At 30.0% G+C, this 22,778-nt stretch overlaps 4 protein-coding genes across 7 annotated transcripts; 1 reads left to right on the top strand and 3 right to left on the bottom strand.

Annotated features, from left to right (window-relative positions):
• Nucleotides 1-1,050: 1,050 nt before the first annotated feature.
• GluRS-m (putative glutamate--tRNA ligase, mitochondrial) lies at nt 1,051-7,154 on the bottom strand. 4 transcript variants are annotated; one of them, XM_088185805.1, is made up of 8 exons: nt 7,098-7,154; nt 6,185-6,312; nt 4,744-4,967; nt 4,445-4,640; nt 3,594-3,808; nt 1,872-1,987; nt 1,686-1,795; nt 1,051-1,623 (listed from the first exon to the last, which is right to left on the bottom strand). In XM_088185805.1, the coding sequence occupies exons 3-8, from the start codon at nt 4,785-4,787 to the stop codon at nt 1,072-1,074; spliced, it is 1,233 nt and encodes a 410-aa protein (XP_088041931.1). In that variant the 5' UTR covers nt 4,788-4,967; nt 6,185-6,312; nt 7,098-7,154; the 3' UTR covers nt 1,051-1,071. The 4 variants fall into 4 exon arrangements, with proteins under 4 accessions (XP_088041931.1, XP_088041929.1, XP_088041928.1 ...); XM_088185803.1 differs by having other exon boundaries at nt 4,748-4,967; XM_088185802.1 differs by lacking the exons at nt 6,185-6,312; nt 7,098-7,154 and having other exon boundaries at nt 4,748-5,227.
• A 1,940-nt stretch (nt 7,155-9,094) lies between these two features.
• Nucleotides 9,095-14,387, bottom strand: SCCRO (defective in cullin neddylation 1 domain containing SCCRO). The gene is made up of 3 exons (XM_088186329.1): nt 14,248-14,387; nt 11,810-12,409; nt 9,095-10,347 (listed from the first exon to the last, which is right to left on the bottom strand). Exons 1-3 carry the CDS (start codon nt 14,248-14,250, stop codon nt 10,171-10,173), a joined length of 780 nt encoding a protein of 259 aa, XP_088042455.1. The 5' UTR covers nt 14,251-14,387; the 3' UTR covers nt 9,095-10,170.
• Nucleotides 14,388-15,362: 975 nt separating this feature from the next.
• On the top strand, nt 15,363-16,179 carry ND-B8 (NADH dehydrogenase (ubiquinone) B8 subunit). The gene is made up of 3 exons (XM_088185353.1): nt 15,363-15,502; nt 15,705-15,811; nt 16,023-16,179. Exons 1-3 carry the CDS (start codon nt 15,423-15,425, stop codon nt 16,106-16,108), a joined length of 273 nt encoding a protein of 90 aa, XP_088041479.1. The 5' UTR covers nt 15,363-15,422; the 3' UTR covers nt 16,109-16,179.
• Nucleotides 16,180-17,967: 1,788 nt separating this feature from the next.
• LOC148234895 (pseudouridine-5'-phosphatase-like) lies at nt 17,968-19,748 on the bottom strand. The gene is made up of 4 exons (XM_088185351.1): nt 19,559-19,748; nt 18,805-19,023; nt 18,508-18,740; nt 17,968-18,438 (listed from the first exon to the last, which is right to left on the bottom strand). The coding sequence occupies exons 1-4, from the start codon at nt 19,650-19,652 to the stop codon at nt 18,259-18,261; spliced, it is 726 nt and encodes a 241-aa protein (XP_088041477.1). The 5' UTR covers nt 19,653-19,748; the 3' UTR covers nt 17,968-18,258.
• Between the last annotated feature and the right edge of the window lie 3,030 nt (nt 19,749-22,778).

The raw sequence follows: 22,778 nt of genomic DNA, 5'->3' as shown, positions 1-22,778 counted from the left end.
AAAAAATGAATTACTTGTCAATTAGATTATAAATTTTTCAACAAACCTCGTCGGTGCATATGAAATGTCGTTTTTATAAAAATATTAATTATTCTTAATGGTTCTAAGAAATTTTATTTTTAAGTCATTTAAAGTCAAAATTATAAAAAGAATTTCACTGTGCAATAAATATATCAATGAATAATCTAACACTAAAATAGTCCTTATTTTTCTTTAATTAAAATTTAAATACATTTGCAGCTGATAGGTCTGAAAATGTAAAGCAATTTACATCAAAATAACACAGCTCATATTTATCTTTATTCCGCCCGAGTTCAAATAAATAGAACACTTCCATTTTTCACTGCTGAACGATACACATATATTTTGACTATTATTAGATCATTTCAAATTTTCTAAAGCTATAAATTCCAATATGAAATATGATACGAAATTCCAAGGTATTCTATCATCATGATACCTCTTTTCAAAATTAGAGTAATTGTGATTTATATTTTCTTCAGTAGTCAGATTTTTTAAAACATTATTTCTAATTAACCTGATTACCATTCAGACTCACACAATAAAATGAGCCATTCAAAACCTCAAGAAATGACTTGAGATACTATTTTTCGGAACAGATTCGCTACCTTTTTTGAGTATAAAACCCTAATGATTAAAATACGTATTTTGTCATCATATTCGTTCAGACTAGTTATATTTATAATAATAAAATGCGACATTAATATGTATCCTAATGAAACACCGCAATGGTTTTATAATTAGATTAGACGTTAAAATTGTTTAGCTCGTATTTCTTCAATAAACAAATAGTCACAGCTGACAATCTATCTTTGATATGTCTTATTATAATACTTACGTGTGCTCTTAATCATTTTTTTAATAAAATATTTACATTTTGATTAAAACGTTAATTATAAATATATACTTTGCTCGCCTTTGACTCGAACGTTCCTTTGTATAAAATATTAATAGGTGCTTTTTAAACTGTTTTTTGTATTACAATTATGTATTAAATACTCATTATTACAAAAAGAATAAAAAAAATACTGAACCATAATTATATTTTATTTATTTAAAAACTACAGCCGCATCTAACCTCTGAATGGTCACGTCTTTACCTAAGACTTCTATTATCTCAGCGATGCTTGGACCTTCTTCTAAACCGCAAATCACATGCCTCAACAAATGCATAAAATCATTATACTTAACATCGTTATTTTTACAGAATTCTTTTAAAGCAACCTTAAAATCTTGAGTTTTTACAGGAACTAAATCATCTCTTAACAGATCAATAAATTTATTAATCAAACACATCGAGAGATCTTCTAAAGGCTCTTTTATATCAGGCAAAGACCATAAAAATAACATAGACGGCGATACTAATTCGTCAAGATTTTTAATTCTACCAGACGACCATTTCAGTACTGATTTTAGATAATCTCTCGATGTGTTAATCTTTTTATCTGCCAGCTTAGACTCGATCAAAAGTTGGACTTGATCGCATAATTTCTCTATTTCAATCCCGTCTTTAACTTTATCCATTATGTATAATCTGCTGCATTCTGTCAACAAATCCGGATTCATTTTACTAGGACTTGGATTCACAAGCTCCAAATTGAACTATAAATAATAAATATTATAAAATAGACTAATCGATTTTATTTATATAATAAATTAGCTACCTGATCTACGAGATCTTTTATTGTATTGTGTTGAATACCTCCACCGACAGTATGAGGAAAACCACCTCCAGATAATGTGATGTAATTAACGAGAGCTTCAGAATATATACCTAGAATATACAATAAATAAAATACATGAGTGATCGTTGTGTATATATAATAATAATAAAATGTGTTATAAACTACCGTTTTTCCGATAATTTTGAACTCTGATATCTCCTTGACGTTTACTCAATTTAGTACCGTCGCTATTTATTATCAGTGGTAAGTGTCCAAATTTGGGTGGATCCCAACCAAAAGCTCTGAAATTTTAATTACTAATTAATAATAATCATAAATCAATACAATACACTTGAAGGACTGGCAGAGCCCGACACCGATCGATTTTTTTTAAAATTATTTTTACATTATTTATTACGAGATCAATTAGTTTTATTTGTTCGTCTTAGTACTTGCTTGCTGCTAACATTTGCTTGTAATAATGGTAACTGCAACATTGAGGTCCAATTAGAAAATCAGTGTCAAACGGATTCGCAAACTCAAAATTCAGTTGAAGAAGTGAAACAACTGAAGAAGGAATGATTGAAAGATAATGACGCAATCGATGGTTTTTATACAGATTCTGTTGAAAACTCAATATAAGATTTGATGACCTTGGTACATGGCCGCAAGAAATCTCAAATAAGTTGTTACAAAATATAGTACAAACGGTTAGCTTTTGAGAATTACTAAAAATTTATAAGGATTTACCAAAATATATAATTGGTAGTGAATTTCAAGATTCGATAAAATATGTTTGGCAAAATAAATAAAAGTTTCGAATTTTCAATTTTCTCCCTGCAGTGAGAGAAACATGTAAGTAATTGTGTAAAAGTAATTATTGAATAATCATATAAATTGTATTTTGCATTTTATTTTACCTAAATTTAATTTGTATTTGTTAATATAAATAGATTTTTTTTTTGCTTTTATTTAAATTGACAATTTAATTTAAAACTAGTATATCATTAAGTGATTCTTAATCCTATTTCTCCCAAATGTTTATTACAAAAAATATTGATTGAGTGATTTTTAATTTTTAATTTTAATTGATGTATTTATTTTAAATTAGTTACATTTTTTTTATTTGAAATAAAATGAAATAGTATAACTATTTATTTTTAAAAAAATCAGCATTTCAGTAAAAAGAAAGGGCTTGATAAACATGTTGGCCTGGGAGCCCGACTTAGAATGTGGAAGCTATGAAAGCAAATATATATTCGTTTATTGAAAAAAATATCCAATGAAATAACCTATTTTTCCACCAGTATAAAATAACATTTATAAAATTACACGCTGATTCCAGATTACTCAAATTCGGTCAAATTAATTGTTTTCGAAACATAGTACAATTTAAATTTAAAGCTAAAAAACAAAATAAGCGGTATTCCTGGATTTCAAGAGCTTTTGAAATAGTAGACAGGTGTCTAATATTTAAAAAGGGTGTTTAGTTGTTTTAGTAATTATTTAACAAATGAATAAATAATATTATAAAAATAAGGTAATGAAAAAGGAAAAAACAAAATTCTAGGCATGGCGAGATAGGGGGTGACTCATCGATCGCTCATTATCGCAGTTTGGAATCAACTTCTGTTGATCCCAAGCTCTTGACTGCTTGGACTTCCACGAGCCAGAGCAAAACAACTTCTTCCATAGACTAAGCGCATACAAAGTATACATCAAGAACTTTCACCGATTACTCCCAACTTAGGACACACGAAAATTCATCCGAACTGGCACTAAGCATCTCCAAAGAAAACTTGTATATCTCAGAATTCATGCAAACATTCTTTGCAAATGAAGAAATTAAAAAGAGCAATCAGCTATTATAAATTAATAAATATATATATGCATCTATATATCTCTTACTTATACATAAGTATATGTTTTGTAGTTGAAATTTGCCATTCAACGCCTCGTAAAACGTGCGATATTTCCATTAAGTGGTCGTCTATGACGTTAGCTAAGTGATAGGTTGGAAATCCATCTGTTTTCATTATCACTGGATCGCCTTCAGTAGAGCTAACGTCGTATGCTATGTTTCCATAAATCAAATCCTCAAATGTGGAACAATTCGAAGACAACTGCAAAAAAATATATTAAATTTGTTTATATTTTTAAGACTTTTTTGTTTTTGTGTTTGTGTCAAAGTAGCTGCTACTTCAACACAAGGAAGGCAATTCTAGATAAAAGGGAAGTTGATGGGGGCAATGGGATAATGCTCAAAAAAGTCAATGCCAAATGTATTTACTATGCACTGTGTATTAACTCAACATTTAGTTGCGAAAAATATGAAGCCATGCTCTCAATGGTATAGATTTTAATAGGATTATTGACAGATTTATAAAAAAAATTAAGTGTTATTTCTGCGTTTGTGATAAAGTTAGTTTTATATAAATATCAATACAGATTTGACTTTCCTGATAGTAAATTATGCATATACATTTCAAATAGGAATTAATGTTAGTATTACAAATGACGCATATATGAGTCAGTGGCTCCCAACAATAGTTTTATAGTTGAAGCAGAATTTGACTTAATAAAGGAAAATTTATATGATAACATAAGATTATTATTTTGAACTAAATTAAATTATCAGTCATTTACATTCATACACAATTGCTTGCTATATAGTAAGATATATAGTTTGATACAATGGTATATAAATGTTTGGGAAACTATGAATCATAAAAAATATTTGAAAATCGCAATTAAATTACTTTGAATCGAATGCAGTAACTTTCGTTATTCTTTATCTTCTTATCAACTTCCTCTTGTGTGAGAGATCGACATTTATTATCATATTTAGGTGTTTCGCTATTGCGTAATGCGTCCCTGCGTAACAAATTCAATCGACGGTCTGTACAAAAGCATTTATATGCCGAACCGTTTTCAACTAACGTTTGCACTTCTTTCCTGTAAATAAATACTACAATATAGCGACAGAAAAAAATATTTTACCTCACTCAGAATAACTATCCAAATAAATTAAATTTTACCATAACCTAACATCACATACATACTGATAAATGCTACATCGCTCGCTTTGTATATAAGGTCCATAGTTTCCACCTTGCGTAGGTCCTTCGTGACATTTGATTCCAGCCCATTCCAAATCACCGATCATCGCTTCCATGGCTCCGTCGATCTTCCTGCTCTGATCTGTGTCTTCAATCCTCAGGATCATGGTTCCATTTTTAGACAAAGCGAATAAATAATTGTATAAAGCTGTGCGTAATCCACCTAAATGTAAATAACCGGTTGGACTCGGAGCAAATCTGACCCTCACGGGTCGATCGCTGTAATGTCTAGTCAGACATAAGCTTGTTTTTAAATAGTGCACAAATTTTACACGGAACAACATCTTGCAATCAAATATTGCATATAAACGTTATATATATCAAATGTCAATCGTAAACATGAACTTAACCTAAAGTGACACTTGGATTTTGGTATTAAGAGTAAATATTTTGTCTATATACTAAAATATGTAATTTAATATAAAACCATATAATATTTTAATTATTTATGAAAATAATAAAAAAAATACTTTTATTTATCTATTTTACTTTGTATTATCGTTATAAGAAAAATCTTTTGAAAAGTTATTTGCAGTTTCCATAAATTATGTCACAGGTTTCGGGGGAGCAAGGGGTCAGCGAAATTGTGAGAGAGGGTTTTATAAAAAAAATGTAATATTTCGAATTTGAATTTTTTCATAAGAAAGTAAAAAAAAATGTATTTTTATTAAAACAGTTTTCAACTTTGCCGGACGGGTAGAAATTACATATGAATTGAACCTCTGCAGTACTTTTTATTTGAGAGTGTATAGAGCTTACATGTTTGTTATTGAAATATTTCGTCAAATTTAAAGAGAATTGCTGCTGCTTAATTTTTAATTTTTCGGTCACAATACCAAAAAATGAAAATACATTACATTTTACATATCAAATTTATTTTCTACTTAATAGTTAAATAAGGAAGAAAAAGCTGCACAAACTAAAATCTAACTTAAATACGCAAACAAATATCTTTTCGGAACAATTTTGGCAATTCTGCAACGATTGCTTCTTTCCGAACGAGTCGTCAAATAGTAAAAAATGCAAGTCTTAATTGTTGAAATCGCAGATTTAGTGTTGAAAAACTTCAAGAACAAATACGAAATAAAAAGAGCCATTCAATATCTACAACTGTCTTGAAATAGAGTTATGAAAAGTAAAAAAAAAATGAGCCAAAATGTGAATAAATGCCTCACGAAAGAAACTGTGTTTAATTTTCTCTGTAATTGGATGAATTGACGGATGTTGGTGATACTGCTTAACTGCTAGTTTTTATTAGAATTATTATGCAGATTTTTCTACTAAGGGAGAACTGTTGAAGATGATTTCATTAAAATAAATAACTTGAGGTATCGATATCTTTACCGGGTTCAAGGAGTAAATAACATAGATATAAATTACCTTTAATGAAGCTTGTCTCAACTCTCAACCACAACCGATGGAGAAGCAGCAATGACAGGCGCTGCCAATGAATTTATTTTGCTATGTCAGAACGACGAAGATTTTCCAGAAGCTATCACTGCACATATCTACCAAAAGACTTAATACAAAATGTGTAATGGATATTACTTTTAAGATTATTATATTATTTCGATTAGAGTAGAATCTCTCTGAAAATAACTTTTCCAAATGCAGTTGAAAAACCACAAGATCTGATCTTATATACATATGTGAGGTGGTTAAGTCGAAATAAGTTTTTGCAAAGATTTAGAGATTTGTTGGGTAAAATCATTCATTTTCTTGAAGAAAGAGGTGACCATCAACATCTGCTTGACTAAAATTGTCTGTGTAACTCAGCATTCTTGACTGATTTCAGACGAAAACTAAGTTTGTTGAATTTAGATTTACAGTGTAAAAACAACTCCATCTGTGATTTGATTAGTAGAATTTCTACGTTCAAAAGACAAACTTTAGTTATGATCCAAGATCTCAGGAATAAACGTTTTGACAGATATCTAAATATTAGTTACTATTTACAAAGAAACATGTGCCATCCTTTCAACGCAGAAAGATATATGTCCGAAATACAGAACGATTTTAGAAAAATTAAAATTCTGGTTCAATTTATTATAAATGTATTCAAGAATGGCGTGGATGTTCAATCAGTTGCAAATAAATCTGTACCTTGCAATGTGGTATCAGACTATGATTATAAGAAATTGAACAAATCAAACTACATCAGTAACTGCGTTATCTAATAGTAAAATGTTTTGGAATTCCAATTTTAAAGATATTATTCCAGACAAAACTTATTATCGATGTTCACAAGACATTTTTATGTAAAAAAATAAGTATAAAGTGAAAGGGGCGATACCTGTATACTTACACGTACCTACCCGCACATCCTCCACGGCGAACGCCAAATTACAGTGCAGTAATTTAAGAGCACGTACTGATTATGCATTAAGCGGTGTTATTGTACATTAACTCTTATCGTGGATACAAATCGTGACCTCGCGTCGTACGCTTGTGATATCGCGTTTTGAGCTCAAAAGCTTTTTTGTTATTGTCATATGATATATGTATAATAAAAAATAGCATCAATTAAATTTCCATAGTCACACTGAAAGCAATACATATTTTTTAATTAGTTATTACTTTTATAGAATGAAATAATTAAATATATGAAAAAAATACTGTATTTAATATTCTAGTGCTATTGAAGGAAATAAAGGAATTTGGTGTTTGATCTTTCATTGAAAGTCGTTTTCAGAATTGGTTCCAAAAAAACGCTTTTATTTCTTCACAGTGATTCTGCGCTAAATTTTCAAATCTATTCATTTAATTTTTCAATATGTAACAGCTCCCAATTGGTGAGTTTAAAATATATTTTCAATGCAAATATCAACAATGGAAAATCTAGCTAATCATCGTTCGTATTTTTTTTTAATTTTACAATATTAACAAACTTTAATATTTACAAAAAAAGATGTGAAATACAATAAAATAGATTTTATTTACAATATTTACACTTCTTAACAACTATTAGACATATTTTGCTATGAAATGACATTTCTTGTGTACAAATGATGCATATAGACAGTCCTAAAGTTACTCTCCGTTTTCTTTGTCATGAGTCTTGGATTAATTACTAAAGCAATTCATGATATAAAAATTAAAATTATATTATACACAAAGTAAAGAATTCATAATATTATATTTAGAAAAAAAAATCAGATTTTATCTCTAGACCTGTCTTGTATTTAGAGGGCATATTTTTTGTAATTGTATTGCTTTATCTAATATAAAAACTAATAATATACATTATATATATATATATATATATTATATATTATGTACAATAAAATAAGAATCAACAAGAAATTTAAAAGACTTGAGTTGAGAGTCGAACCATCATTGAAAACAATCAAAAAAATTAAAACTGAAAGGAAGGCACGCAGAACGATAAAATTTCACTTCACACGCTTTATATAAACAATACGTAGACATTTTTGGGAATGTTTGTTGTTCGCATTCAATGGACGGATTTCAGAAACAACCCACCAGTTATTCTGACTTTATTACTGTAATTATGCTGCAATCAAACGGTAAATAAAGCGAGTGAAAGTAACAATTAAAATGAAACGATTTAATTAATTTACTATAGTGCAAGTAATACAATTCATTTCATATTACATTGCATAAATAAATGTTTTTTTAAAGGCACTTGTATTTATGTAATCTATTAAAAAAACTCCTTCCTTTTTGTTAAAGAATAATATAAAAGTCATAAATATAATAGATCCATTAAAAATCTTGCACATATTGATACAGAGTGATAAGCAAATATGAAGACTAAGACAAGAATATATTAACTGACATTTTTGCCAAAAATTCGTATATTATCCACTAGTTTATTGCGCAATTTAAATGAAACAGCTTAAATATATTTAACCAGCAAGTGAAGAATATGTTTACTGCACTTTTCTATGGGAATCAAATATATGATTAACGTCAAGAATGTGTTTTTGACTTTTGAAAAATGTTATTCTGTTGTGAAAGAATTGAGTAAAACGTCAATTTAGTTTCATTAAATCATATTTTATAGATCCATAAAAATCACATTAGCTCTTAATAATGAAATGTCTTTTCAAATTGAAAAGAAATGTTCAAATGACTTTACTTAACATTGAATCAATGACATTACAGAATCATTTAGCTGTAGTTTTGAAATTAAGTACAGTTTTCTTGGCAATAATATCCCCATATAAATTATAAAAACAGGTCAATTCGCAGATGTTAACATGTTAATGTCAGTTAACGTGTTCTTGTCATGCTTCATATATTATTATATTTATTAAGCATTTGCTATTTTAAAAATGATTTATTATTCGATAAAATCTCTCTAATTACATTTAATCTCTCCTTTAAAACCAAATGAGAATGGATCAAACAAGTCTTAAAAGTGCGAAAAATATTCAAAATACAGCTCTATTGTCCTATAAATTGGCAACGGTGTTGCATCTAGTTTGAAAAATGCCTGGATAGGTGGCACACCAAATTAGGCATACAACACGAAAGCTCAGCAGTAGCTTAATATTACTGCCACTTTTTTAATATGCACCAAAGCAAAGCACATTAGTTTTTTGGTTAATGAATGGATAAAACCATTTGAAATTCATTGCCGAATGAAAGTTCAGTATAATGATGCATGTCTATCACTCGGGCAAACGTAGGAGTGAACTAAAAAGTTCTATAGCAAACACACAGATGAAACCATCATGGAAGAAAGAGAGCGAACAAGAAATTACACAATACTTTCTTATCAAACCTGAAGAAATTTCGCACACAACCACATGCAGTAAATATTATGCGATGAATGAAAGGTAATTTTCGAGCGCTAGCTATACAGATCTTCGATATATTAAATATATTTGAGATTTTTTTTGACTCACCTTGTATATAAATAATATTCGCGATGCCGTGGCAAAAAAATATATCACTCTGTACATATCGTATCACAAAAAATTCATACATTGACAGTTTTCAATTCGATTCTCTCCAATATCATAAATAAATTTTCATACACATCACTTTGACAATAAATATAAAATAATCAATCGTCGTAGCCGATATACGCATTATAGCAATTTTTATAAAAAATTGGATAACATCACCGATACGGGAATATCATGGTAGTTGAGTGTGAAAACAAAAGTTAGCCTATCTATGTATATATACATATATATACTCCAATTTGGTCTGTTTTACAGGAAATATATATAATATAAAAATGTTTTACGTTCATTGATTTACATGCTTTTAGAATGGTTCGACAATGTTTTATGTAATAATTTCATTTTTTAAACTAAATACAGCTCTAGAAGCATGTAAACCAGTCTTTCGTTTGTAACGCAGGCGATTAATCGGTCGCAAATGAATCAGTTCTAACAGGCGGGAGCCTCCCGGCGGCCCTCTTGCTTCAAGCACCACTCTACAAAGTCGTCTATGAGTACAGGCCAGGCGCCTTCTGCGTCATAATTTCCCATATCTTCGTCTATTAGTGTTGCGAAGTCTAGCAAAAGGTTCCACGTGTCTTTAGGAATCGATCTTTTGTGATGTTCCTGAAATAAACAATCATAAAATGAGTTGAATTTTTAATTACATTATATTAAACAATGTATTTTCTGGCATATTTAGTTTGAGGGACCCTAAAATTATATTTATATTATATATGTATATACGATATTATATTTTTTTTGAGTTGATATATGTAGAAGACATTTTTATGTTTTAAAAACAGTGATATTTGATAAATATTTGGTTGCGGAAATCACACAAGAATTTATTGGTATAGTATAAGGATTTTTATAGTAATAGTAAATCATTTATAAATACCTATTATTATTTCAATGAATATTTTCAATCCAATTTAATTCCTTCAACTTTACTGTCATTAAATTTGTTGATAAATACTAAAATTTAATATATTTATAGAAAACAATCGAGCAAAAAAGTAAAAAATCAAGAGTCCGAAACAATTTTTTGCTGTGGAATTAGATGATAATATTAGATACACAAAAATCATTCGTTTTCCAATAATTTTGCTTTAACAAATACTTAAAAATAATGTTGAATTGATTCAATAGTACAATTAATTTAGATTAAAATTTGAGCTCTACATAATTATAATTTAAAAAATAGAATAATTGAAAATTACTGTATAAAAATCGCTACAAATTAATGCCTATTATTTATTACAAAATTATAATTTTTATTACAATGATATACTTATTTTAAGTGCCCCAGAAACTAAAATTTATAAGTATGTTTTTTGTGGAAACCTTAGAATTGCTCTCATATAAAATTGAATGATCATCACACATGAAAAATTGAGCTCTGATTTCAATACCTTTCCGTTTATAACACTTGCATGTGTCATATGTAAAAAAGTGTCAAAGATCCGATGACACATATTTGAGACATTGAGTCGACTTATATTAAAAACGATATTTCAAAAGAAAAAACATTAGTTTCCTAAATACTGAAGGTTACGACCTTTTGCCTAATACATAAATTCGTATTTATTGACTTTTATTTCATGCATTGCAAAAAAAACTAAAATCTATTTCTTCCAAAGTTATAGCGATTTTAGGAGTTAAAAAATTGTAGCCTATATAGTGTTAATAAATAAAAGAGGTAACAAAAACCACACATCTTAAAAAATAACTGATAATAGATATGAAATCATATTATTAAATCTGTGGTAGAAAAATGTTAGAAAAAGCAAAAAATCAGTCAATTATAAATATATTTTTAGATAAAACAAATCTAAATCAGCAATAATAATAATAATAAATAATTAAATATATCATAAATATTTTTTCTCTTTATTTTTAATTGTATGAAAGTAAGAAAATAACAAAAAAATAATACCAAAGAACTGATAGATCAAATATTAGGCACTATCTTTGCGGTAAAAATTGCAAAATTTCAATACTTTATTTCCTCGTATTTGTGTTAGTAATAATGAACTCAAACTAAACATGTCAGCTAATACGTCTACGTGACGAATAAATGCATTACCATTAAGAATTTGCACCAAGCGTCTAAAAATTTAAATCTCCCCTTGAGTACAATATTCCAATACGCTATCGCCATATCCAGCTCGAGCCCTTTCTGTCCCGGATTCTTCGCATAGTTGAAAGTAAAGTGATAAAAGTCCTTAAACTTTTGAAAGTCACGTAGCTCCAATTCCAGCGTTGACAATTTGGCTCTAAGTTTATCGACAGAGTCAGAGCCCAGATCGATCATTCCGGTGAGAAACTCTTCACGCGTGAACTCGCACTGCACCGCCGCTTTGCATTTCCACGCTATTATTAACACTATGATAGATTCGGCACTAAGGTTCAGATCGTCTAAGAACTTTTTGACACCGTCCACTGTGATCTTGTCGTTCTCGTGCGGATCTCTGTATTTTAAGAATAGCATTTCCAACTTTTTCCGGTCGACCGACACTTTGTTGGGTTCTTTGAAGTAGGCATCGGGATTTTGAAAGTAGTTGTCGCTGGCTAGTTCTAATTTCCAATCGTTTTGCGATAAACAGTTGATTGCGGTGCTCTCCGTCGTTTGGGTGAAGGCGACAAATTTCCTAACTTTGTCTTTCTGTGATGACTTTAACTTATGCTGAAATAAAAAAATGTAGAAATCAATGGTAGTCAAAACTAAACTCTTAATTTAGTTAACCCTTTGAGTAGTGAATTAATTTAATGTGTTTCTCCATAATTATTTGTTATAATTTATAGTAAATTATAGAAAAACATCCAATGATTCTCAACGTTTTATTGCTTTGGTGTATTTAGTCTGTTTTAATAATTTATTTTAATACTTTTCTATTATAAAATTTCGTTAATTTATTTTTCATATTTTTTAAATATCAATTCAGAGGCTCCCAATATTTTTTATAAAATTAATATAATATTTTTTGTTATATTCATTTATTATTGGTATTATTTTATATGAAAATCATTTACGTTTAATCAAACTAAATTTTTGTTTATATAAATATGTTTTTTATTATTTCTTCACTTATATGTGTAAATATATAACTATCTGGGATACCTCAAAACAATGAAAGATCAACTACCGTACGTGTCCGGTGATACCGCTCAAAGGGTTAAAGACTATAAATTTACAAACGCGGTGACAAAGTCGCGATAACTTCTTTTGTTCAATTAGTTATTTTTTAAAACACAATTTCTTACTCAGGACATTTTGAATACTTTTCGTTCTTACATTGATCGAGGAAACTTTGACGAATGGTAGAAAAAGCTAATTTAAAACCAATCGTATTAGTTTAGTTCCGCCTCCATTTATATCTTAGTGAAAGCTTAATTTAAAGTAGCCATTTATAGGCGATAGTCCGATAAGCACAAAGAATACGTATAACAATGAGTTTCTAAGCGTATCTCAAAACCAATTAAAAAATGTTTTATAGTGATTTCTGTCCAAGAGTAAGTTTGCTTTGGTCGTCAAGCGGTGTCGATGTGACCCACTGTCACATATTTTATAATGACCCTTTGATGAAGCTTGAACGAGGGCCAATCGCTTTGGTTTTTAGCTACTTTTGAAAGTTTAAGTTTCAAGGTGACTGTTCGATAATTACAAAAGATTGATCAAACAACGCTTTTTCAATGCGAGATCATTAGTATTTCTTCTACCATAGGAAGAAGATGTTTCAAGGGTTTTTGTGTCAGATATTAATTGATGGTTTTCGAAAATCTGTGGCCATTGTACAATTCTTGAGTATTCAGAAATGCTTATTTCACCAATGCTTTTAAGCTTTAATTATACCGCTCAAAAGGTTGAGGACTGTTGGTGAAAGTTCGCACCGAAGAGATCTTCCTGGTTATGGGTTATCCTTCGATCTATGACATGGGTAAAATTATGAGATGTATCCGGAGGTGTTGTAAAAGGTTTCGTTTTATTCCTCGTGTGGACAAGAAAGTGTTTCTTTGATCTTGGACTTGAAAAAATAGGTATTTTATATTGAAACAGTACCGTTACAGTTAATCATAAATTTCATAATAATAACCAGTGACAGACTGATTTCAAAACAAACTGTTTTAAAAGTACTTTTTCTAGTATAGGTGTTTTTTATGTTTGTGAAAAGTATAACTAATCACTAATACGATTTTAAAATCTATTAACATCTTTTGATACTCTATTTAAATAAAAAATGAAATTGCCTATTAATATACATATAATATATATATATTTGATTGACTAGATATTGCGGCAATCGTTAGCGGCAATTAGATTAGCAAAGTGTAAAGGTGAACGAAGGATAGTGCAAAAATACGTCGATTGTGTCCGTACGATGCCAATTTGTGTGAACGATGTTTATTTTGAGTGACGGTATAAGGTGACGGTTTTTCGCTGGCGAATGCCAAATTGATTGTGCAAATAAGGCGCGCGTCCGGGAAGCGATGGGAAACGGGTTCTATAGCAGTCGGGGGATTTACCATGGCGGCTGATGGTTTCGGGTTCGAGGCGGGCGTCTGGGGGCGCGGGGCGGAGCGGGCGACGGCCGCGCGGGGCTCATTGACAGCCACGGCCGACAACTGACCAGCTCGACGAGCAGTGTTGCCAACAGCATCATCGTGTCACCATCGAGTGCGTTATGCGCATGCGTCAGGGCAACAATTTATAATACTTATCTTCTATTTTTTAATAAAATAACGTTTTTCAATTTTAATTTGTGAATTTGCTTTTAAAAAAAGTTATACATTTCAGTTAAAACTTAATACGACCCGTATATTTATTAACAAAATAAATATAAAAACAAATTATTATACACTATATATTTTCCATATAATACTTTTTATATAACAATAACAAAATAATATATTCAGTTTTAGTTTATTTAAACTAGATGAACAACTTTGTTATGGCCAAAAATCGTGTTCGTCGTTCCCATTCAGCAGTCGAAGCAATTGGTAGTCAAATGGAATACTGCTCGATAATATTTATGGTAAGCCATCAAGTGGTCATTGTGACAAATTAAACTCTTTTTAACATTTGCTTTACATTAAATAGAGCAGAAACGCTAATATTTCAAAAAATAATTATTTATCTAATATACATATATAAAAAAATTATTATAATATTATAATAGATTAAACATCGCGATTATTCTGTATACGAATATTTTTGTGGATAAAATGAAGGTGTGCAGAAAAGCCACATATGTGTGTATACACACCAGAGGCGGGCGGTAGAATATTTTCCCTCTCGATCATTCGCGTGTTAAGTAACGAGAGTGAATGAGAAATACGGACATACTGCTTGCATGCTCTTATCTCTCACTCACTCTCGTCACTTAACACGCGAGCGATAGAAAGGGATTTTATCTCACCGCTCGCGCCTGATACATACATATATGTTTTTAATACTATACTTATATGACAAAAATACAATTATAATTTAAAAATAAGTTTTTGACCCAAAAAACCTATTTTCCGTTGAATAAACTAATGATTTTTCTACCGGCTATCTCAAGTTAAATCTCACCTAATTTATTATTTTGAATTATGAATTTTTATGCTCAAAAATCCCGGTTTTTGGATCTCTATTTACGGCATATAAATTTATTAACGTGGCAACACTGTTCGTTCATTGCATAACTGTCAAACAAGCGATGGCAGCGCGATTTTCCTCGCGTTTACGCGAATTGCGATTGCATCTATCCCAGGTGGGAGATGCATCTTCTGGGGTCAGGTAAACCATACAAAAGTTCAAATATATTTGAGGTTAAGTTCATAATCCACAAAATGTCAACACATTATTTCTTAATTTGTCATAATGAAGAACTCTCTTTGTTATGATTGAATATTTCAAACATACTAATTTGTATTTATTCTATCAATACTTATAACATATGTATTGATGTTTTCATGAAGAATAATTTTTATGTTTGCAGAGAATTTATCACCAAACACTATGTAGATGTGAAGAAAGCGAATCCAAAGTTTCCGATCCTCATCAGGGAATGCTCAGGTGTACAACCTAAATTGTGGGCTAGATATGGTAAAAGATTTAATACTCTTTTGATTAAGGTGACCAAACGTCCTCCTTGAACAAATATTTCCGAAATTACCTTTTTTAGCTCCTGAAGCAATTTATCCTCCTCGAATAAAAAATTCCAAAAACGTCTTTTTATATTTTCGAAATCTGGTCACCTTAGTTTGATATATAAGAGTAAATCAGAATTATTATTTAATTGACCATTTAATTTCAGACAAAGGAGTTGAGGAATCTGTAGTTTTAACAAATAAAAGCGCCGAAGAAGTTCTGCAGCATGTAAAAATGTTTGGTTCAAAGTAGAATATGAGTTTTTATTTATAGATATACATATGTGTAATATTTCGGTTTTATAAAAGTTGTTGATTTCTGCACTCTATTGTATTATTTGAGAAGTCATATTTAGATGTAGGATTTAATAGAAAGGTATATTAACTATTTAAAAAAATAAAATAATTGTCAAAACAATATAAAAAATATTTATTAATTCATAACTATTGTCACTATAAAGCTAGTAAATTGAATAAAAAAATATTTAATATATCTAAAATGGAGATGGCACATTACTATTAAATTACAAAACATTTCAACATAGAGGAATAGAAAATATTCAATGACTCAAGCAGTGTCTCCAAAAGGTGCCGCTGTTACAATATGTTCGTGGTTTTATTTTCTATTTCGCAAAGTGTTAAAGTTTTATACCTGAGAAAACTTGAATTAAGCGAGGACACCGAAAATCGAAAAAGTTTAGGAGATATCGGACTAATGTAATAGAGATGACTAATCATATTATTTTGAAACATACTAAACTAAATTTGTTGTGTATAATAATAAGAGCAAACTCATTTTTTATTATTTCATAAAAATATTTATGATACCTCTGATTATATAGTAAAGAAAGGCTTATTATATAGTAAATAATCTTGCCTGTGGTTAAACCATGCCGGATGAATGCATTTGTTGAATTCGGCCGTAATATTCTCAATGCCTGACATTTTATTTATGTATGCTTTTACTTTTTAGAGTTTGATAGTTCAGTGCCAGAGATATTATTAAACTTTTTTTTCATATCGTTTTTTTTACAAAAAACAAGATTTTTATTTCAACACTATCTGCGGGTCGATTGCGCATGAGCGCTACCATATAAAAGCTTTTACTAAATAAATATTTCTACTCCTTTAATTTACAATGGATTTAAATTATTCTTTTTTATTTGTATTTATCATTGTGTAAAGAATTCGTATGAGTCACATAGAAAATTATATTTGTAGGGTTTTTTATTTGCCAATGTATAAAGTTAACCAAGACCATTAGAGTTTTCTTAATTTAATTTTAATCGGGGGCAGATGGAACTTTTTATAGTTCAAGCTCAAATCAAAAACGATAGTATTGATACCTAACAAAGACACACAATTGAGTCAGTGGCTCTCAACAGTATTACGATGGTATTTCAACTATTTATCCATCCAAATTTTTTGTATCAATAACGAAAAAGTGCGAATTTTAAAGGCGTTAGAAATTATCTGTAGTAATATTCAATTTTATGAGCATTTTTAATATCTGAATTTAAAAAAAAATAATCATTATCTTTTATTGATTAGAATGTTCTTTAGATATTATCGTTTCGATAAGAAATGTTCAGAAATAATGTCCAGGAGATAAGTTTATTTATAATTATCAATGAAAATTTTTTTTAATTATTATGTGGCGAGCCATTTCTGCAGGAATCGATTCAGGGAATAAAAAATATGTCAAGCAGCAGATTTAATTAAGAGCAGTGCAGAGTCAGTACTTATAAACTGAAGGTTGTGTGTTAAAATTTCACATGGACCTACATTTTTTTTATTTTCTATTGTTTGAGATTGAAGTCAATAATTTTAATTAATCATAGTTCTTTGAATCAGGTTTTTCTTAGCTCTTCCTAAAGTCACGGATGAATTTCGAGGTATTAATCAAGTTATAACTTATGATATGAAATATATCATTAGCTAATGAACCTAGCTTAAAAATGTATGTATATTTAGTATCCAACTTTTTATTTTCCTTCTAAATTGTCATCTTCCTATCTTAGTCTGTACTCATGATCTTAATAAATACACAGTATGTATCTTAGTTTATAAAGATTAAAATATATGATTTTCTTTAAAAATAATGTGAGACATAATAATATAATAATTTTATTAATACATTTCCCGCAAAGCGGAGCAAAAGTACATATCATCTTTATTTCTTTAATCATTGGAACAATTCAACATATAAATAACATTTTTACGTAAAGCTTTTTTTTTTGTACGTACATTTGAGCAGTTTTGTGATGTTATGACTATCATGAAATCAAACCCTGTATTTTAAATAAATTGAAAATTGAACAATGTTTGTAAAATAGGTAACTATGTACGCTCATAAAGCATAATAATACTACAAATTGACATACGTTTACTAATATAATTAAGCTATGATTTAAAGGGCGGCATTCCGAAAGCTTCCGGTTTAAATTCTTCTAAATGATTCAAGAGCAAAGTAGCTCTTTTGGTCAATTCCTTCTCTAAGTTAGGATCGGGTACCATGACTACTTGCATTCCGGCTGCCAAAGCTGCCTCAACTCCATTCGGAGCATCTTCAAAGACTAAGCACTATAAAATAACAAAGATTAGTTATTTTATTATTAAGCGATATGCTCAATTCAATACTAATAAACTTACATTTTCAGGCTTTGGATTATCGGGAAATCTCGATGCGCAAATTAGAAAAATATCAGGGTTAGGTTTACCAAATTTAACTTCGGGATCTGAACTCCCCATGACTTTATGGTTGAACCGATCGAACAGATCCATATAGTTAGCGGTCTTAGCTACAACACTCTCTTTTCCAGAACTTGTGGCCAAAGCTATCGGCACATTATTTTTACTGAAATGTTCGATAAGACGTTTTGAACCTGAAATTTATATAAATTTAATTCTACGTATCTTTTTAAATCGCTCAAGATCACCTAATCTTACCTCGCATTAAAGGTGCATCCCTCAGCATCTTGTTTCCGATGTCTTTCATTTGGACGTGAAACTCTTGAGGAGTAATCGGTAGAGAGAGTTCTTTACAGGCAATCTCCGACGTTCGCTGTTCAGTGGTTCCCATGATTTGCAATCTAACATCTCTCGGATAGCTTTTGTTATATTTCTTCAATATAGTAGCAACAATTCGCTCGTAAATACATTCTGTGTCTGTAAAAAAACAAGACTAATTTTATTTGGCATCATTTTGTCTATTCAAACTAAACACAATAACATATTACATAAAAATTATCTATGTGACTTATCAATTTTTCACGCAAGTTATTGTTTAATATTTTAGTTAAGCATCGTACATGCGATAATAAGATAAACAACGTTAATATGTCATATATGTATACATAACTGTTTATCGGATTTGGATAGCTTCACTTAACTATAAACTGCAAAGATTACGTAGATCAATTGTATGAGATTTGGACTGAAAACTTTTGCTTGAACATTAATTTAAATAAATAATATAGTACATACAACACAGAACTCCAAAATAAACCTCTGAACATTTAATAAATTAAGGAGTTACAAGAAAACTAATTACGTAAGCGGTTTGCACTGTATAAACACAAGCAATCGATCCTTCACTACAACTTTCTCGTAATTCACGGTCGTAAGTGGCGATTGTTTTGGTAAAAATGGGTGACTTTAAATTAATTTCTCCTCATACTTAAGAGTTATAGATGCATTATACCTATTATGACACCGTCCATGTCGAATAAAACATGCGTAACCGGTCTATAGCGACCAGCTGCGCTGGTAAAATGCCTCAAATAGTTAAAAATCATTGCGATAACAAAAACACAACCATGCGAACGGACCTTCGTCCGCCGACTGTCACTGGATAAAATTGTTGACGGCGCCTCGGGCAATTTTGTACACCTTCTACGCATGCGCGAACGAGATTTCTTTAGCAGCTAAGTGTCAAGGATTGAGCGTTAAAGAAGCGCTAAAAGAGCTATCAATTTGTATTACATTAAATTAGTGATACTTTGATTATAGATTCATATTAACAACATAATAAATAGCATACATTTTTCTGGGAAAATTAATGGGGGAGCGGCAATTGCCAACTTCCTTTTCTCCCAATGACGTCCATGTATTAGAATAGACTTTAGTTCCTGCAACTTTTTCTTCCTTATTTCACTATTAAGTGGAAAATCAAATTGATATTTAAAATATAATTTGTTAAAATGATGCTCTAAATTTCCGTTTTTTGGTATTGTGACGAACAAATTAAAAATCAAACAGGAGCAATCCTCTTTAAGCGTGACGTGATATTTCAATAACAAACGTGTAAACTCTTAAATAATTGGTACTGCAGTGGTTCAATTTATATCAGTGATCATCACCCTATCCACATTTTATCAAAAACACACACGTTTTACTCACATAATTGTATTGTAGGAGTTGACAACCAATTACTGTGATACATATATATATTGTTTTGTGCGAAATAAACCAAAATATTTATTCTTAAAGCCGGATGTTACACAGACGAAAATCCTCGAAATGAGCATTGCCACTTCAACAAGAACAAGCGAGACAACAAATATTCTTACGCGCATGTATCGCTTCAAATTAATTCAACGTTTATTTTCACATGGTCACCCTATTGTATTTCTCGCCAATACTATATCGATTAGCATTCACATTGTTGACGCACAGTATACATGGACAACACATTCACAAAATTATTGCAGTACGAATTTTTGACGTATCAGTTAACAGCAAACTGTTTTTGGATTCGGTACTCACAATTTTTCATAGTGACTTTTCAAAATTAAAAATGACCTAGCAATCTTCTTCTACGTCATTAGAAAATGATAGTAATGTTGGAACGAAACCAAAGAAAACTGACTTCCAACTTAACCGTGATTTTATTTTGAATTTTTATTTTTTTAATGTAATTAATTGTATTTTAAAATATGTATATTTTCTATGTAAATTTTCTGTAAATATATTGTCTATGTATGTAAATTTATATCTATTATATGTATATAATTTGTATCGCTATATAACAAACATATTTTATTAATTATTGAAATGTTTTTAATTGCATTTTTTAAATAATCATACGTGTAAACGTTTACGATCTCTTCTAAACTCTAACTATGCCGATACGCTATAGATTCCCGATAATAACCGTTATTGCAGCGCAGATAGAAACAAAAACAACACACAATCGTATTTTCGTGCGACGTATACGACTTTATTCTTGTGACTGGGCTTTAAGCACGCACGAATGTATATGTGTAAAAATGAAATAATGTGACGTTCACTGCTCTATACAAAACATTATGATAAATTGAACCAAATTACTATTGAATAAGGTATATATAAGTTTAATAAATTTAAAACTGATTTAATTTAAAATACAAAACTTATTTACAAGTTCGTCGAGTAAGACAGAAAGTGCAAATAATGCAATCGGTGCGATTTTAGCTAAAAATTAAAATCCTTTTTTAACATTTATATGGGGAAATAGTAAAGCATTGCATTGGAACAGCTATAAGTATAATCTGTCCAGAGAAAAGTATTTTGTCGAAATTTTATGTTACACGTTATATTTATGGATTAGCAAAATGTAAATGTCAAAAACGAAAATAAAATAATAATAACCCTTCCAAACGACAAGTTGCCCGCCAAACTATTTGCAATCGCATCGTATTATTAAGTTTTTTTATTTAAATATTTTCTAACGGACCAAAAATACAGACACATGATTGACGGTAAGCATTGTGAAGCTTACATTATTATTTTCCCGGGCAAATTGATATTGTAAAAAGTTTTCCATTTGAGGTTTTTATTACGTATTCTTCTCATATGTGTCACTAACATTTACGTCTATAACCTATGTATATTTAGTAAAATGTAGATACACCCAAGAAGGTTTCTTAGTTTCGAAAGTCATAAATTATCATCAATTACTACAACATAATAACTCTTAAAAAAAAACATTCGAGACACGTCTAGAAACAATGCGCTGTTGATATTATATGTATCTTTTGTCATTATCGGATAGTTGTCTGGAAGTAACAGTTCCATTAAATGATAACCGAAATCAGAGCTAAACATTAACGCTATTGGTCATAAGTTGGTATTTTTCCCATTTGTCCAAGGACTTGATACTTATTTATGTCATCACTATCGGACGAGCATCACACTTACTTTCGGACTGACTTTTTCACGGATTCTCAATATCAGCTGAACACGAGAAACCAGAGACCAGAGAGACTCGATTTTTACTATAAGACGTCAGAACTATTTTCGTTACGCGGCTAACTTTAACTTGCCGGCTTATTTAAAAAAAATGCAAATTAAAATACTTAATTTGGCAGATAGACGGAGGTTTTTATAGTTGTATAGATTTTTTTGGTACTGGTCAGTTTTCTACCGGCCACCGTCGCGCTTGCACGCGAATACGAGCACACATATAATGGTACGATTTAACAAGGAAATATTTTAAAAGATATGTGCATTTATATAAGGTAAATCGATAATTCGGAAAAGGATTTGTTGCAGTTATTCATGGGGTGTTCACAAAAAATACGTCACTCGAGTGTTAACATGACTTTCGCGCGTGCGCCCAATTGCTTTATGCGGTGCTGGCCGGCGTAAAATCGACCAGAAACGATTTTTCTTTATACCGAATCGTCATGCCACAAGTATGGTTTTAAATTACGTTGAACTATTGGTAAATCTATTTGTAATCGAGCGTTTCTTTATTATAATAAATTAAACCAAGTTAATAAATAAAATTGTATTATTATGTTCCATATTTGTTTATTATCCCTGATAATAAACGAACATGCGAGCGAAAATGAGTTTTGTAGTCATGTTTGTAATGGTATAGCAAAGTAATTGGTTAGAGATAAACATTCGCTATTAAGATAAGTCGTTCTGGTAAGTAT

The sequence above is a fragment of the Plectrocnemia conspersa genome, unplaced genomic scaffold (genome assembly GCF_051122295.1).
Source record: "Plectrocnemia conspersa isolate PC_06_02 unplaced genomic scaffold, ASM5112229v1 ptg000005l, whole genome shotgun sequence".
Taxonomy (NCBI): domain Eukaryota; kingdom Metazoa; phylum Arthropoda; class Insecta; order Trichoptera; family Polycentropodidae; genus Plectrocnemia; species Plectrocnemia conspersa.
The sequence above is the reverse complement of the archived record's forward strand: the minus strand, read 5'-3'. Positions and strand labels throughout refer to the sequence as shown.